This window comes from Myotis davidii, unplaced genomic scaffold (assembly GCF_000327345.1).
Source record: "Myotis davidii unplaced genomic scaffold, ASM32734v1 scaffold362, whole genome shotgun sequence".
NCBI classification, from domain to species: Eukaryota; Metazoa; Chordata; class Mammalia; order Chiroptera; family Vespertilionidae; genus Myotis; species Myotis davidii.
This window is the reverse complement of record NW_006297152.1, coordinates 446,344-465,393: the sequence shown is the minus strand read 5'-3', so window position 1 is coordinate 465,393 and position 19,050 is coordinate 446,344. Positions and strand designations below refer to the sequence as shown.

The following is a 19,050-nucleotide window of genomic DNA, read 5'->3' as shown; positions in this document are numbered from 1 at the left end:
CCACCTCCCCTATCGGCCCTACTCTGTGACAGGGGGGAGCTCCCCAACCCCCTGATCGGCCCTGCTCTGTGTGTGACAGGGGAGAGCTCCCAACCCCCTGATCGACCCTGCTCTGCGCATGACAGGGTTGGGAGCCCCAACCCCCTGATGGACCCTGCTCTGTGCGTGATAAGGGGTAGCGCCACAACCTCCCCATCGACCCTGCCTTGAGTGTGACAGGGGGCGGTGCCACAACTCCCCAATCGGCCCTGCTCTGAGCCCGACCAGGGGCTGCACCTAGGGATTGGGCCTGCCCTCTGCCACCCGGGAGCAGGCCTAAGCCAGCAGGTCGTTATCTCCCGAGGGGTCCCAGACTGCGAAAGGGCACAGGCCGGGCTGAGGGATCCCCCTCCGCCCCCCCCCCCCGAGTGCACAAGTTTTTGTGCACCGGGCCTCTAGTACTTAATAATACTTTACTGCATATCTGAAAGTTGCTAAGAGTAGGTCTTAAAAGTTTTCATCACAAGAAAAAAATCTATAACTATGTATGGTGACAAATATTAAGTAGACTTAATGTGGTGATCATTTTGTGATACAGTTGATCCTTGAACAATGTTGGGCCCCCAACTCCAACCCCATACAGTTGAAAATACACATATAACTTTTGACTCCCCAAAAAACTTAACTACAGTCTCTCAGTATCCTCGAGGGATTGGTTCCAGTATCCCCCACAAATACTAAATCCACGGATGCTCAAGTCTCATACAGAATGGCAAAGAACAAAGCATACAGTCAGCTCTTTGCATCCTCCAATCAAAAATACTGTTTTCAATATGCAGTTGGTTAAACGCATATTGCAAATCATGGGAGATGGCCCTAGCCTATTTGGCTCAGTGGATAGAGTGTCAGCCTGCAGACTGAAAGGTCCCGGGTTCAATTCCAGTCAAGGGCATATGCCTGGGTTGCGGGCCTGATCCCCAATAGGGGATGCGCAGGAGGCAGCCAATCGGTGATTCTCTCTCATCACTGATGTTTCTCTCTCTCTCTCTCTCCCTGTTCCTTCCTCTCTAAAATCAATAAAAATATGTTTAAAAACAACAACAACATGGGAGATGAAGGGAAACTGTATATTTACTAAAAAAAAAAAAAAAAAAAATCTGCATATAAGTGGACCTGTGCAATGTAAACACCCATGTTGTTCAAGGGTCAACTAGGAATACAAACATCTAATCATTATGTTGTACAACTGAAACTAATGTTATGTCAATTATGTCTCAATAAATTAGATTAGATAGACAGATACAGAAAGATAGACAGAATTAATTTTTGCTCCTTAAAAACAATAGATTTCATTAAATGTATAATCTGCAATGAGATTCACTGGACCTAGTGGAAATCTCTTCATTTCTATGACATTTCAACTGTACACAGTACTTCAAAATCTTTTCCAGCAATCTACAAAATTATCCACTGTTCTGAGAAATACATATATACTTTATGAGATTTCTAAAATAATTTTTAAATATTTTATGTATTTCAATGAAAATTTATTTCCTTAAATGGTGTCACTGTAGTCCATTGAAATTAATAAACAAATATCAAGTTTAATATTTTTTCTGGTTTATGCAGCTAATCACAAAAGAAAGGAAATGCTGTCAGGAATCTTTTGTCAGCTCTCCCGTGTCTTGTCACTATAACCTTCACATCATCTATCACATTGTACTGTCTCATGCGTTGCCTGATTTTCCTTTCTACAAGAACAATAACACCAAAGGACAAAAGGGTAAAGTTATGTATACTCAGTTTCTTGGCTTTTGACCACAAAAATCTAGTATCATAGTCACATTTCCTCTTACCTTTCCAACCTTATTTTATTAGCAAAGGAAACCACGGTGAAATAAAATTAGATCAGAAAAGTAAGACCATCAAAATACCAAGGAAGAAAGTAAGATAGCAAAATAAAGTAAGAAATATACTATACAAATAATTTCAATTTCTACCTAATTCTAAATGAATCTTTCAAAGTAAGCAAGCAAATAAGACAAGCAGGTTAGGAAGAGGAATTTTTTTAGCCTAATTCGGAGAAGCAAAGGGAAATAAAAAGACTTCTTCTGGTTTAACCTTGTTGGAGGACAGTTTGGCAATGCGTGTCACATGCAAAAAAATGCTTATATCTTTGACCAAGCAATTCAGCAGTTTTTACCAAAACAATCAGAGATAAAAGAGTATGGTTCATCCCTATGATAAAGTTTTATACAGCTATTAAAAAGTATGTTATAGAACAGTGATGGCGAACCTTTTGAGCTCGGCGTGTCAGCATTTTGAAAAACCCTAACTTAACTCTGGTGCCGTGTCACATATAGAAATTTTTTGATATCTGCAACCATAGTAAAACAAAGACTTATATTTTTGATATTTATTTTATATATTTAAATGCCATTTAACAAAGAAAAATCAACCAAAAAAATGAGTTCGTGTGTCACCTCTGACACACGTGTCATAGGTTCACCATCACTGTTATAGAATATTTAATGCTAACGTATTCATGCTCTATTATGCAAAAATGACAAACTGCAAAGTGGTACTTGCATGTATATGTATGTGTGTGTGTGTGTGTGTGTGTGTGTGTGTATACATGAGTATATATATTATAATTTAAAAACACAAACACAACCCAGCTGGTGTGGCTCAGTGGTTGAGCACTGACCCAGGAACTGAGACCACTGGTTCAATTTCCGGTCAGTGCACATGCTGGGTTGCAGATTTGATCCCCGGTAGGGGGGCGTACCAGAGGCAACTGATGGATGAGGTTTCTCTCTCTTATGGATGATTCTATCTCTCTATCTCTCTCCCTTCCTCTCTCTCTAAAAATCAATAAAAACACTTTTTTTTTTTTACAGAGAGGGAAAGGGACAGAGAGTTAGAAACATCAATGAGAGAGAAACATCGATCAGCTGCCTCCTGCACACCTCCCGCTGGGGATGTGCCCACAACCAAGGTACATGCCCTTGACTGGAATCGAACCTGGAACCTTTCAGTCCACAGGCCGACGCTCTATCCACTGAGCCAAACCGGTTAGGGCAATAAAAACACATTTTTAAGAACACACGGAGGGGAGGGCGAGGGGGAGGGGGAGCTAGAAAGGTACAATAAACCCTAAAAGTAATTTTTTCAGTATGGTGGGATTACAGGCGATGCTAATCATTTATCTTGTTTGTGTATGACAAGCCCTCCAGGCTCTGTACATGGAGAATATCAAAGGAGATAACAGTAAGGGCTAAAACCGGGAATTGAGTATAAAGCTATGTTACACAGCCATACTGGCCTGTATGAAATATCCAGCAGCCAGTGCCCAGGAATTTCTAACCGTTGAGGGTCACTGAAACTCAGAGCGCAGGCAGAGCCACGCCCTGGGGGCAGACCTGGTCAAGAGACTGGGATGCCACTCAGTTTGACCTTTCAGACCAGTGTTAAGGGGGAACTCAAGGCCCAGGAACTCAAGGCCCACCCAGATGTGATGTAACTTCCTATTATTCGAGTATTTATTAAAACTACTTCCGGTGTTGGAGGTCGTTCTGTCCCTCCATTCAGAGGGCAGACGCCACACCTGGCCCAAGCTTTTATTCTATTTCTATGTCTGTCTTTTCATTTTCTCAAATCCCAAAAGCGGGAGCCCCCCCGCCATACCTAACTTAAGAGAGAGAAGGTAGAAATGATTTAAAGACAGATCTGTGTAAAGCAAACTAACCCCAAACTATCCTCCTCCTTTAATTCTCCTGTTAGGATACACCCTACCACACCTAAAAAGCCTAACCCTATCATATGCCCTCCACCAAGCACTGCATCAAATCATCTTTTCTAGTATTCTGATACTTTCCTCTTCTATATTTAAGCAATTTCTAAATTCCCTTCTTCTCAATGAAGTACTTCCCAAACAGCTCAAGAACACTCCCTTTCACCACCATAGCAATAAATGTGTGTGCACACGTACACGTGCATGTGTGTGTATGTGTGTGTGTGTGTGTGTGTGTGTATGTTCAGTAACTAGCTTATTCCTCTGATATCCTTAATATATCTACTTTGTACAGTACCTGCTCAAGTCCTGGAAATCAGTCCTGTCATTCAACAAACTTTATATAAATCTAAATATCACATGAAGTGGAGACTAGCTCTCTATAACCCAGGAAGAAAGTTAGCGAGTAAGATATAGGGAGCAGCAAACAAGAAGCTTTCGGTTAAGGTGAGCAGGAAGAAACTGTGGATGAGGCAGAGCAACAATTGACAATACAGAAACTATTTGTCAAAAGTTAAACCAACCTGAAGTCAGTCCATGTTTAAGAGAGCCCTCTGGGCCATCATCAGAGTAAAAGGTGCAACCTTCACCCAATGCCATCAAGTCAAAAACCTAAGCCTTTTCTGGAAGGGATGAGAGCAGGGGGGTGGGATGGGGAGTCAAAGGTTCTATAAAAGCATTCTGCCTCCAGATTCATTTCACAGACATTCAAGTCTCAGGGCCATTAGAGGGCCCCAGGTGACCAGTTAAAACGCAGCTATGGACATAAGGGTTTTATTTAAGATCCTAGTCTACCTACCTACCCTCACTTTCTGTGCTTTGAACTGCTCAGGTAGGCAGTATAGTCTAAGACACCATCTCTGAAAGACAAGCACCAGGGGAAAAGGTTGAGTTGCCACAGAATAAATCTTTATACTATAAACTATCAGAAATCTGTATTTGAAGACCATCTGCAAAAAGATATCAGTTTTCTTTAGAACAACAGGTGGTCTCTCATGGTGGACTATATATAAAAATACATGGCCTCATTATTGTTAGCTGATAGCTTTCACTGAGCCCTGAGGTTCACATATTGCAAGAGTCAAGGAAAGGGAATTTCTACTTTTCCTAGTAGCAATGACTCATGCTTTACACACAAAGCAAATTACCTAGCCAGCAGAACAAAGGTCACCCTGAGACAGAAGAAATACATATCAGTCTCCATTAAGAAATAAGGCCTTCTAAATATGACTTAAGTGAAAACCTAAATCTAAAACTAATTAAGATTCTGATGCCAGTTAAGATTCCTTACTTGATTCCCAACTCCTCATTTAGTAATAGCTACTGTTACTACAATAACCATTCCTTTGATGATTCACATTTATAACATCCTTGGAACATGTCTATGCTTCACCCTTGAGACTTTTTGAAGAGAGCATCAGAATATCTTCTGTATATTTGGTGAAAAACAGAATGAACTCAGAAAACAACACATTCTTCACAATTATAACCCTAATCCTTTATCTTATCTGAAGAACGAAGATCTGTGAGTTGGCTTCCCTTTCTACCTAATGAACTTTTCAAGCTGCTCCTCTCCAGAATCTCCTCTGCGAATCACACCTGTTTGTTACCAGCACACAAGCAGCTCACAAATAAGCATTCCCACCGCCTTCCTCTCCTAAAATTAAATCTCTTCATTTCATAAAATATAGTTCTGTGATTGTTATTAAATACCTGGAAGGCACTGACTGCCAGAGGCACATGACTCACCTTCTCTGAAATTCCAATTTTAATTGTAAACTAGGAGATTCATCTATATGTTCCCTAATGTTCCTTCTACTCTAAAACCCATTCCCACAACATATCATAACTTTATTTGCTTCACCCAACCCCTAAAGTTCTAAGTTCAGCATTATCCTTGATAGCCCCAGGATTTTAAGAGTCAATATTTATAATTTGTATTATTTGTTTTACATATACATATACACATACACACAATGAATGACACATTCTCATTTGTGTTTCTCTTGAGAATAGTGGCCTGTTCTTTTTTCCTATTTATTTCAAAGTCCCCTGCCAAAGAAATTTCAACTAATAAAGAACAGTGAATAAAAGTTAAGAAGCCCTTAAGGCTTAAGAAAAAAAGGGACTTCAAACTAAATAAGCATACTCTAATATAATAGAGGACCCAGACTAATCCTAGTAAAAAGATTTGGAGTGTTCATGGTGCCATCTAGTGGACATTTGCTATAAATTCTATGTAAATGTAAATTACTTTTCATTAGACTTTCTATATTTTGTCATCTTACACTACTTGTAGTGTAGACTTTAAGTTTGTCTTTAAAATATATTTAGGTTATTAAGTAGCCAATAAACTGAACAATATTACTTTTTAAAATGATCCTGCCTCAAAGCATCAACTTTAAATCAACTAAATGAAAATAACACAAATAATAAAAAGTACAACAAAAGGTATTTTAAAACAGAATTATTTTCAAGCTTAAATAACTACATGCCCTCCCAATTATCTCCCTAACATAGTATAATGATGATTACATTTATTGTCAAATATAATCCACATTATTCTATTCAATACATATTAATTATAATTTTCATGTTTATCTACATAATACAAAAAAATTATTATCCTACCATCATGTAAACATACAAATCTTGGACTAAGAGTTCTTTTACGAGTTCCCATACATAGGTCAACAAGAGATGCCATTATCTTTGAAATGTACATCTCATTTACTCTAAAATGGCTAATTCAAGACAGCCTAATAAATCATTCTAGACTGTCTACAATTGTTAGAATAAGCATTTAGAAGCTTCTAACCCAAAATTTTTAGGGAAAAAAAATACAAATTTAACTATTCCAGGAGACATTTAAAAATATTCACTTTTAAGATCTGCTACATATAAGATGTTGATCTCTCAATTTGTATTTGTGGTTATGATCACCTAATTATTTTTTCTTATTTGCTGCACACACCTGGAAAATGTCCCTCCCAAAACTGCAAAGGAAGTAAAATAATGTATTAGGAAGAGGAAATGACACAGGTTACCAGATGAGACTATACCAACATCAAAGGCTCCAATATCAAGGCCAGCATGGCAGTAAAGCAAACTACATCCTTCAAACAGGCCAACAGATGAGAGAAACATGTCAAGAAGCTCAATTCCCATGCATCGTTTTGGTCAGGTTTCCACAAATGTCAGGAACTTCATAGCTAAGTTTAATCGGCAAATGATGGAAGTTTAAAAAGGAAATAAGATGTTAATCAATTAAACCTTTCATCTTTGAGAAAATATATAGTTTAATTTCCCTGAACAAAGGGAGATCAAGAGTAACCAGCATTTCGTCTTAAAAACATAAAACGATATTAACTTTTTATCTAAAAACCTACTGAAGAACTTTATAATTTTCAATTTCATATTAGATAAAATACATTTACCAGTTAATTACCAAAGTATTGGTTTTATGAAACCTTAAAGGGGTTTCCTCGATCCCATTGTACTATAAAATAATGATAATTTTTTAAGCCACTAATCCAGCTCTTTTTGTTTTCCTCAGAAAACTTTCTTTCAAGGTAACTTAAAACTTGTTGATTGCATTTTTATGGTACTAATAAAAATAATGATCGCTTAGCTTCCACATCTGTTCTCTGAGAGGTGATATACTTGCCATGTCATTCTAACTCCACCTGAAGGACTTTGAAACAGCAGACTATATATTAAGATGTGCCCTTCTGCCTCATTCCACCAGCAAACTAAATCAGAAGTATGAAAAATGAATCCACATGGGCACATGCCTGGGTTGCGGGCTCGTGCCCTTTCAAAACACCATTTAAAATACTGCACTCAGAGGAGTTGTTATTGAGTGAATCACCTCCTCACATTTTGGCTCTAAATGCACTTGCCAACCACAATCCCTCTACAACCCTCCATTTCACTGCAGACCTGTGAGGCTTGGCAGGCTGCCCGCTCTGCTGCCCTTGTACTAGAGGTCCTCTCCCTTGCTTGTCTCTAGGGTATGCAGACCTTTTGGTATGAAAGTAAATCTTACACTTGCCCAGTATGCCAGACAATTTCATGATATTTAAAAGTCATTTCCCATGCCCTAGCTGGTTTGGCTCAGTGGATAGAGCATCAGCCTGCAGGCTGAAGGGTCCCGGGTTCGATTCCAGTCAAGGGCACATGCCTCGGTTGCAGGCTCGTTCCCCAGTAGGGGGTGTACAGGAGGCAGCTGATCAGTGATTCTCTCTCATCATTGATGTTTCTATCTCTCTCTTGTCCTCCCTTCCTCTCTGAAATCAATAAAAAAATATATTTTTTTTAAAAAGAAGTGAAACTACAAATTGATGTTTTTCTTTCTCTCTCTCCTCTTCCTGTCTCTCTAAAAAAATCAATTAAAAACATTTCCCCTCTCAAATAGCAATGAATTTGCAAGCTATCTGACATTCCAATCTGTATTTGTCAACAAAGTGTCTCTGAGTAGGATTAATTAACCAGACATAGAGTTGTTTAAAGGGAGAGGTAAAAAACTTAAGTATTAACAGCATTTCCAGTTCCGTGTTTTCCATTCTTAATGGATCAGTGTATTTTAGAATGGTAATACAGTTGGAAAACTAAACTATGCCCTGAAAGGATAAAAATTTCACTATTTCTTTTAGGTATCAGAAGTCTTTTCCTAGGTTTTTAACAAAAATGTTTTCCCTGCCTGGCTGGCATAGCTCAGTGGTTGAACATCAACCTATGAACCAGGAGGTTGCTGGTTCATTTCCTGGTCAGGGCACATACTGGGTTGAGTACCCAGTGGGGCATGTGCAGCTGATCAGTGATTCCCTCTCATCATTGATGTCTCTATCTCTCTCCCTCTCCCTTCCTCACTCTGAAATGAATAAAAACATAATTTTTTTTAAATGTTGCCCCTAATTTCTCTCTTAAAGCATATTCCTAAAAGATAAAGCCTTCCAAAGAAAAGCCATCTGTTTGAAATTTCACAGACAAACTCTTAACTGCTTTAGGTAGGGTAGCCCATACTGCCCAGTTTGTCTGAGGCAGCTCTGGTTTATGCCTATTGTTTTATTGTAATTCTCGAAAGTCTCCCAGACTGGACAATAAATTACTAACTCACCTTAGCTTTAGATATCTCTTTTAACATGGATGCAACCACCTTTTTACCCAGAAAAGTCATTCCTAATAATAATGCATTTCCCTTTCCCTCCTCGACGATAGCAAAGGACAAAAGACCTCTGTATTGCTCCCATCGCTGATTATTTTACACTGAAATGGGCTCCTGAAACACCCTTCTCTCACCATGGCAGACTCCCACCTAGCAACAAGGGCTTATTATGGCTGTCAAAAGAACATAACCATTCCCAAATCACACAACCTTTGGTTCCTATATCAAAAAACAAAAAGAGAGAGAAAAGAAACTTTTCTGGCATTTCCCAGAGCTGTTCTCCTCATTGAATAGTCTCCTACAAATATCTGTCCTACTGGTCCACTACTGGATATCATCAAAGCAGCACATTTTTCAGGCAGAAAATACCCTCCCTCTTTCTCAGGAGAGTATCTCTGAGGCAACAGCCAGATCAGGTTATCCCGTAAGTCACCTTCCAAGGAATCCAGTTCTAGAAAGAGAAGCACATTCAGAACTCAAGCAGGGACTAGATTTTCCAAAGTCTGACAAGGATCTCAGATAAAAACAGGTCATGGAGAACAGATATATTTTCCCCCCAAAACATGACAGGTTGTAAAGTAATATTACTGTCAACAATGTTTTTCTATGACCCTGGCTGATTCAGGATGGAGCCAAAGATATTGAGGACTCAACGGATACTTTGCTTTTAAGTCAACAGGAGCCACCATGAAAAACAAGAAAAGTTAATCACCTCTCAATACAGCAGAACCAAACCTAATTACCTATTTTTAAAGACTCTCCCCATCCCTATTTCCTAAATCTCTTTTTTTTTAATTCCAAAATCTTCCCTGAAAAAAAAAAAAACTAGCTAAGGAAATCCAAAAAATATGTGTTTTAAATCTTCATAAAAAATCAAGGATGGCTTAATAGAGAAATAAAACAGGAGATTAAGCATTCTTTTTTTTTTGTGGTATAGCAAAGATGGAGATTTATTGAAGAACAAGTACAGACTTCCATATGGGGAGAGGGAAACAGTCCCACAGAATGTACTCCCAAGTAGGGAGGGGAAAAAGGGTCCCCTAAGCATTCTTGAATTAAAATGATTAAAAGTACAAAAATTGCTTTGGTTTAGACTCATGTTATTATAAAACATATTAAAAACATTAAAACTGCTTTAAATTTTTTTTCTGGGTATATGAAAAAACTTTTAAAGCCAGTCTTAAAAAATTAATTGTCTAAAGATCAGTTGTTGCTAAATAAATTTAACCAAGGCATTCTCACTGTAGAAAATACAAATTCTGAACACTCATTATACCACATTTCATCAAATCTAAGATGGCATTAATTGTAGGAGGAATTATCCTACCTAATAAAGAGGGAATATGCTAACTGACCCTCACACCATTGCAAAGATGGCAGCGCCCACAGCCAGTAAGGAGGGAATATGCTAATTGACTGCCCCGCCCTCAAAGATGGTGGCACCCACAGCCACAAGATGACGGCATCCAGTCCCCTCAGCCCCACCGGGGCAGCAGGTGCACAACCTGCCTCTGGAGTCCCCCAGTCCACTCAGCCCCCCAGCTGCCAAGGGCCAGTCGGAGGCACAGGCAAGCCTCGGATGGTGGCTGCCCAGTCGCCCAGGGCTGGCCCGAGGCACCCAGGGCCGCCTGAGGCTCAGGTAACCATGGCCAGCCGAGGCTTGTGCTGCCGGCAGTGGCAGCAGCAAAGGTGTGATGGGGCATTGCCTTCCCCTGATCACCGGGTCGCCTCCCGCCCCTGAGGGCTCCCAGAGTGTGAGAGGGGACAGGCCGGGCTGAGGGACCCCCCTAACCAGTGCATGAATTTCCATGCACTGGGCCTTTAGTTTATATACTACTAAGAAAGAAAAAAGCTGTCAATTAAATGCAAGATATCATCAACCCAGTATCATGCACCCAATATCAATATTAAAATGTGAAAAAAATCATTAGAATTAATGAAGTATTCCCAAATTCCTATATCCATTTTTTTTGCAATATAAATATGATTTAATCTTCTACAATAAAAACCACTGAAATGAAAAAAAATAAAATCTCTTACCTTCCGTACTACACTCAGGAAAGCTATCAGTGAGGGAATCCAAATAAGCTTCAACAGGACCAATCAATTCAGAACCATCATTAATTATTCCACCCTAAAAAGATCAGAGTAATTGTGTGTCATTCATAATAACAGTATTTTAAAAAATCAGTAATAAATGAACTATAGACTTCTCAACTGAGTATTGTATAAGGATTACAAAAACTATCTATTAAATGAGATTACAATTGCTTTTTTTAAAAACATGTTCTTTTTATTTTTTTATTGATTTTTTTACAGAGACCAAGGGAGAGGGATAGAGAGGTAGAACATCGATGAGCAAGAAACATCGATCAGCTGCCTCCTGCACACCCCCCACCAGGGATGTGCCCGCAACCAAGGTACATGCCCTTGACCGGAATTGAACCTGGGACCCTTCAGTCCGCAGGCCAACGCTCCATCCACCGAGCCAACTGGTTAGGGCAGATTACAATTGCTTTTAAAAAAATCAACAGAAATATCAATATTGGTTCAACAATATTGCAATTATAGAAGCTAAACAAGCTCCAGATACCTGCTTTCAGCCAGCTTCAGCCTCAGAGCTTAGAGCGGCAGTGATGGCAACAATGTTTCGATTATAGAAGCTAAACAAACCTAGATACCTGCTTTCAGACAGCTGCAGCCTCAGAGCTGGAGCTGGGCCTCAGAGCTGGAGCCAGCTCTTCACTATGACACACCCTGACCACCAAGGGGCAGACGCTCAATACAGGAGCTGCCCTCTGCTGGTCAGGGCGCTCTCAGATGGGAGGAGCTCTGCTCAGCCACAAGTCAGGCTGATGGCTGCTGGTACATCGGTGGTGGTGGGAGCCTCTCCTTCCTCCTCAGCAGGGCTAAGGATGTCCAACTGCAGTTTAGGCCTGCTCCCCACTGGCAAGTGGACATCCCCCAAGGGCTGCCGGGCTGCCAGAGGGATGTCTGATTGCCATCTTAGGCCCAATCCCCCGGGGGAGCAGGCCTAAGCCAGCAGGTGGTCATCCCCTGAGGGGTCCCAGACTGCAAGAGGGCACAGGCCAGGCTGAGGGACACCCCCCTCCCACTCCCCCCCGCCTACTGCACAAATTTTTGTGCACCGGGCCTCTAGTATTATAATAATACAATGGAGGGGAGTAAATAACACTTTATGAAGCAAACTTTCTATACGTTATTGGAATTAAGTGAGTATTAATCTCAAGTAAATTGTCATAAATTAAAATGCATGTTTTAATTCCTAGAGCAACCAATAAGAATTTAACTTAGCAAAAAACTCATAAAAAAGGAATTTAAATGGTACAGTAATCAATCTACAAGGGTGGCATAAAGGAAAAAAAAAAATATATGAGACATAACTAACAGCAAAATGGCAGGCAAATTCAATCAAATCAACAATTACTTTAAGTATAAAAGGGCTAGCCCTCTCCTGTTTGATTCTGGATTGAGTGTCAGCCCAAGGATTGAAGAGTCCTGGGTTTGAATCCCATCAAGGACAGGTACCTCAGTTGCAGGCTTGATCCCAGGCCCCAGTCCGGGCATATGAGGGAGGCAACCAAACAATGTGTATCTCTCACATCGATGTTTCTCTCTCTGTGTCTCTCCCCCTCTCTAACACTCTCTCTAAAAATCAATAGAAAAATATCCTTGGGTGAGGATTAACAAAAACAAAACAAAAAAAGGACTAAATACTCCTCCGATCAACAACAGTCATTTCCTGACTGGATAAAAAATAAGATCAAACTATACATTGCATGTAAGAGATACCCTTATTTAAGAACACAAATAGACAGAAAGCAAAAAAATAAAAATAAAAAGGTATCATGCAAACAGTGACTGTAAGAAACCTAGAGTGGCTATATTAAAATCATACAAAGTAAGGCTTTAATGAGTACTACCAGAGACAGAGAGAGATAATGCATAAGACTAAGCAATTCAATTCATCAGGAAGACATACCCATTATAAACATACATGTATATGCCAACAGAGCCCCCAAATAAAGTAAAAATTAACACTAGAAAACACAGGTATTTAATAAAATACAAAGTATTTTAGAAAGACCTTGAAAAAATCTTCAAGCTGTTTACTGTTATAAAGAGCAGGAATATTGGCAGAGAACTGTAGCAGGTCTTCGGCACACTGTCTTCTCTCTTCAATAACAGTTTCATCAAATCGTCCTACAATTAAATAAGAATCAGCACAAATAAAGAAGGATCAAACACCCATTATGACAACTGATGTTCACAGAGCAGAAAGCAGCAGCAGACCTATCACTGACTATTTGCTGTGCTGATTATGCAACCTTCAGAAGTCAAATCTAGTCTCCCCAACTGGGATCAGTAGCAGTCACACCAGAAAAATAATGTTTCTAACAAAAAATAATGTTTCTGACAAAAAAAGAGGCAGAGATGTCAACTCAAAAATAAATGGTGCCATCATCATCTAAGGTCTATCTATATAAGCAACTTACCATTTAAAAAGCTGGTGATTTGAAACTAAAGTTGAAAAGAGAATTGTAAAGAACCAGAATGGTTTTCGATAGTAATTTAATACACATTGATTATTAATTATTAATGTAATTACATAAATAATTTTCCCTTTCCTACTTTCGATTTACAAAGGAACCGAGGAGAGGAAATTATGAGAACATCTGTATATCAATAGGGTCAAAAACTTCAGTTTGAAGAAAAAAGCTTTTTCAGCAAAATTCCATGTGTGAGGCCGTCAGACACCATAACAACATGCTTGTGAGAAAAAGGAGAATACACAGCACCCGTGATCTGCTTTACAAGGTGATAGAAAGGCTGTATTTATAGAATTTTAATTATATATACAGTATGAATGCTAATGAGGTATTTCAAACATGACCATTTTAACCACTCTCAGACCAGACTACCAGTTTGATACCATGTATCATACTGATGGCAATATAGGTTTAAAAAAATATGATTATTAAGAGCAACATCATCACCTACTTAAACATTTCCAGTAGCTTTGCAAAATGTTAACTGAAACTGAGGCACAAAGAGATTCCTGGTTATACTGCCCAATGCAACAATTTGAAATCAAACCACTGAATACCTCAGCTCAACGTGTCTCATGCTTATGGTGAAGTGTCTACTTCGTGGAAACTAAAAGAAATGGTATTACTGTATATTTTTTAATTAGATTTATTGGGGTAGCATTGGTTAATAAAAGTATATAGGTTTCAAGTGTATAATTCTGATACATCATCTGTATATTGCATTGTGTGCCCACCACTCAAAGTCAAATCTCCTTCCATCACCATATATTTACAAAAATATGGAACAAATCACGAATTTGTGTGTCACCCTTATGCAGGGGCCATTCTAATCTCCTCTGTATCATTCTAATTATAATATACTAGAGGCCTGGTGCACAACATTTGTGCACTGAGGGGAGGCTCCCTCCACCCAGCCTGCACCCTCTTGCAGTCCAGGACCCTCTGGGAGTTCTTAGCACTACTGCGGAGGCAGAAGGGGCTCCTGCCACCACTGCTGCACTCGCTGTGAGCACAGCTCTGGCTGACACTCTTGCATTGAGTGTCTGCCCCCTGGTGATCAGTACACGTCATAGCAACCGGTCATTCTGCCATTAGGTTGATTTACATATTAGGGTTTTATTATATAGGATGTGCTATCTAAGCTCAATGTATCTCATGCTTACTGTGAACTATCTACTTCATAATGTTGGCAGCGATAATGGCACCAGGTGTTAGACCAGTGGAGTCAGACCAGATCTTGCTTCAGCAACTTAGGTACTAGATACTTGAGTTTTAGCTAAGAAATAATTCATTACTAAGACTCAAGATTTAAAAGAAAGTTTATTTAGAAAGTCACAGAGGTAAAAGAAAGAAGAAATAGACTCAGAAAACAAGTTACAGAGGCAAAAGAAAGGCCCTTGTTGCTTAGGATCGCCTGCAGGGAGAGGGGGGAATGGGGAGAGGGCTGAAGGCATGCTCCCAGGAGAGAGAGCCACACTGGGTCCTGGTCTCGAGGGTATTTATCTGGAGGGCTCAGGGGAGGATTCCAATAGAATATTCATCAGCTTTCTATGTGTGTCCTTACAGGGTCATGGCCTCTAATGATTCGTTAGCATCAGAGCAGGGGGTCATTGCACCTGGTCCTGATATCAGTCATGGCATTGCCAGTCTGGTTCTGCTGCTTTTCTGGGCCTGGAGCTAAACCACAACTGAAGCCGATATGTTATCCCTAAGGGTTAATGCTTAAGGGAGTAGTAGTGCAAGGGCTCCCGCATGGGAGTCAATGAAACCAGTCTTCAGTCCCGGTTCCTCCTCCCAGGGGGTTTAATGCATGACTAGCAATATGTGAGGAAAGGTAAGGAGAGAGTCGGAACTGCATGACCAGCTACATGAAAGGTCAGGGGGTCTAAACCACATGACCAGTGATATGCTAGAAGAAAATTTACCCTGGGGGCGAGGTCCTTGTTTTTCCAGTTTCACCCATTACTAGGTGCCATGGCCTTTCTGCCCTAGTGACCTTCTGTAATCTGGCCATCGTCTTTGTTCTGCTCATGTCAGTCTAACGGTCAACCACAATGGTAACTAAAAGAAATTACTTTAGAGTTAGACCTGAATTCTTTCGGTCTTTTTTCTGTAAATTGGAAAATTTTGCAAGTTAAAAAAAATGGAGGAAAATTAGTTGCTACATTGATGAAATGTAGAATTCGAAGGGAAAACAACTAACTCAGTCTGATGGAAACACAGAAAACTTACTAGAAGAGACATCTAAAAGTACGAAAGGTTAGAGAAAAATTTCACAGTGGAACGGTGCAACACTAAAGAAAGAGATACGAGAGAGTATGTATGTTAGGGAAATGATAAGCTGAGCAACAGATAAGAGCTAACAATAGCTGATAATGTATTGAGCACTGAACTAGACACATACAGATATAATCCTCAAAACAGGAAGGCATTATTCCTATCTTACCAATAAGAAAAAAGACTCAGATGTTAATTTGTATTAAGATCACACCACTAATAAATAGTGGATAGAAGGTTTGGGCCTAAATCTATCTGATTCCAAAAGGTACGTTCTTTTCACTATAATATTAGAACATTACATATCTGATGGTTCTGCAAATTACAGTAGGTCTGTATTTTGTTGCTGAGGCTTATAGACTAAAAATGTGAGAGTAACTAAAAAGACAGATAATTAACCAACAATTCCCTCCACACAGCCACAGCTGCTGCCTGCAGGGTTCACTGCAGTTATCAAGTATTACAAATGGACTGTACCATTCACTGAGAGTGATAAATTGCTTACTTATTAAGATTAATACGAAACTTTCACTCTATAATATGTAAGAATGAGGAGAAAAGTTGAAGATAATCCATTAGCAACAAACAATAATAGCTAAGAACCAATTCGGAAGCCACTCCCTTTCACCAAGAGACAAACTTACTGTTTTAAAAGCCAGGTCGTGTATCTTCCAACATTGAATTTAAAGATATGTGTGCACAGTTAAATTCTACAGTTCAGAAGGTTTAAGGTAAAAAGTAAAAGTAGTTCTCCTCCCATGACCTCGGAGGTTTTGCACATTATACAAATGTGTGTAGGTAAGTCTTCACACAAATATGTATGTCTATTTAAATGCAGATGGGATCTTACTAAACACATTGCTGGGCAATATTTGTTTCCTATATCTTAAAAATATACCTCGGCCATATTTCCATACCAATATATCTAAAATTATAGCTAAAGAATTCTATGCATTGGCTAAATTATGGCACATTCATACAATCACATATTGTGCAAATACAGTTTATTTTCAGTATTCTATTGAAAATGCTGCAAGGGCCCTAACCAGTTTGGCTCAGTGGATAGAGCATCGGCCTGCGGACTGAAAGGTCCCAGGTTCGATTCCGGCTAAGGGCATGTACCTTGGTTGCAGGCACATCCCCAGTAGGAGGTGTGCAGGAGGCAGCTGATCGATGTTTCTCTCTTATCGATGTTTCTAGCTCTCTATCCCTCTCCCATCCTCTCTGTGAAAAATCAATAAAATATATATTTTTTAAAAAAAAAAAGAAAGAAAATGCTGCAAGGAACACCCATGAACATGTACATATGTGTGTGTGCACAAATTTGTGTGTGTGTGTAAGTGTTCTCAAAACATGGTCCACGGACTGCTGAGGGTTCCCTAAGGGCCTTATAAGAGATCAACAAGGTCAAAGCAATTTTCATAATGTGGTTGCATTTTCACCACACTGACATTTGCACTGATATCTAAAACCAATGGCAGTAAAACTGCTGGCCTCTTAGCAGGAATCAAGACAATGGTACCAAACTACACTTACTGCTAATCATCATATTCCTTACTGCCACTCACTCGTATTAAAATTTCTTTAAATGCCAGTTTCACTTAAGAATGTACTTGATAACGCAGAAAATTTACTAACTTTATTAAATCTCAACCCTTAAGACCATTTCTTTTTAAAAATCTGTGGGGGGAAAAAACAAACCGTAACTAATGAGACTTGCTATCCAAATATAAATATAGGTTGGTTGTTTTTTTTAATTTCTTTTAGAGATCTATGATATTAACAACATTTTGATATTATATGATAAATGGGTCAACATTTGCAAGAAATATGGAAAGTATAGACATTAAAAAATCAAAAATAAATCAGAACTATAATAATAATTCAACATCATCTTTTCTTATGTTCTCACACATTTTTTATTTGATTGGTTGGAGTTGCTGTGCTGCTGTTTCATAGAAGAGAGGAGTAAATGTGTTCTAAGTTAACAAAACCATATGAAGAACATGAAAACAACTTCAGGTGCCTGATGCTTGCTACATAATATGAATTATTGTAATAAATAAAGGGTCCTCTACCTTCATGGCACAGTATTATGCATATGTGCATAATTAGCTAATCATCATGTTTTAAAACCACAAATTCAAAATAATCACTTACCAAACACTTTTCCTTTAGCAAATGGAGGAAACAATTCTGAATGTCGAAATAAGTTTTTATGAATTTGCCATAGTTCTTTGTGTAGTTTCTTAAAGTCACTGTATCTCTTCCACACGATTATCTAAAGAGAGAGAAAAAAATGTGTATCTCGGTTCAGATATCTGAACATAATTGTTTCTTTAGTGTTCAAAATTGTCATGCCAAGACAAACAAGTGTATGTTCTAACCAATATGGTTAACTGTCTAAAATTAACTAATATTTGCTTTAAAAATATAGAACAGCAATTTTCCCTCCAAATGTCCCAACTTTTAAATTTCATTATTTTATTTTTTTAACCATAATGAGAACACTTTATTCTTTTGTACAGTTTGCAACATCTTATGTCTAAAGCTTAGTCATTTTTCTACCTATGAAAAAAAATAAGCAAATAATGGTATGACCAAGCAAAACACTAGGAGGAAATGTCATTTTGTGTCAAAACATAATTATAATTAGCAATCAAGTTTTACTACATTTTTAAATGAAAGTTGCATTTTAAATAAGTACTGTCTTGTTCAAACTGGAAAAACATTCAACTTGGTACAAAGGTCTATCCTACCTAAAATCTCATTTAACCTCTTCAAAATCCAATTACTACTGGCCATGGAAATGAGCTAGATGTCAAAATATATATTCTGTCTCAAAAACAGCATATTTATAAACACAAAATAATTAATTTAGACAATTTTTAAATACAAAATACATACTCAGCATTTGCCTAAAAGGATAAACAAAGTGAATAACACTGAGAGAAAAATAACTATGTAGCAAGTAATAAACATGAACTTTTTATTTCATAAATCTCAATTTAAAGTAGTAATGAGATTTCTGAAAGCAAGGTGAATCTTGACCAGAATACCATTAAAAGTAGTTTATTTCAAAAATAACATTCATTTAGATTATACAGTATATAAAAAGTAAATATACCTTCATTAGTTCTAATTATTGTTTAACCTCATTCAGATTAAATTAGGAAAAAAACTTTATAAAGGAAAAGGACTTGAACATGGCCTTGATATCACTGATTCACCCCTCAGTCTCCACAAAATGAGTAAACTACATT

The 19,050-nt window shown here is 38.5% G+C and overlaps 1 protein-coding gene across 1 annotated transcript in view; it reads right to left on the bottom strand.

The window, feature by feature from the left end:
- The window catches only part of RPS6KC1 (ribosomal protein S6 kinase, 52kDa, polypeptide 1), a 121,029-nt gene that overhangs the window by 88,384 nt on the left and 13,595 nt on the right, over positions 1 to 19,050 (bottom strand). The window contains 3 exon segments of the mRNA XM_006772970.1: positions 10,980 to 11,073; positions 13,048 to 13,163; positions 17,948 to 18,068. Coding sequence (XP_006773033.1) covers positions 10,980 to 11,073; positions 13,048 to 13,163; positions 17,948 to 18,068 — 331 coding nt within the window.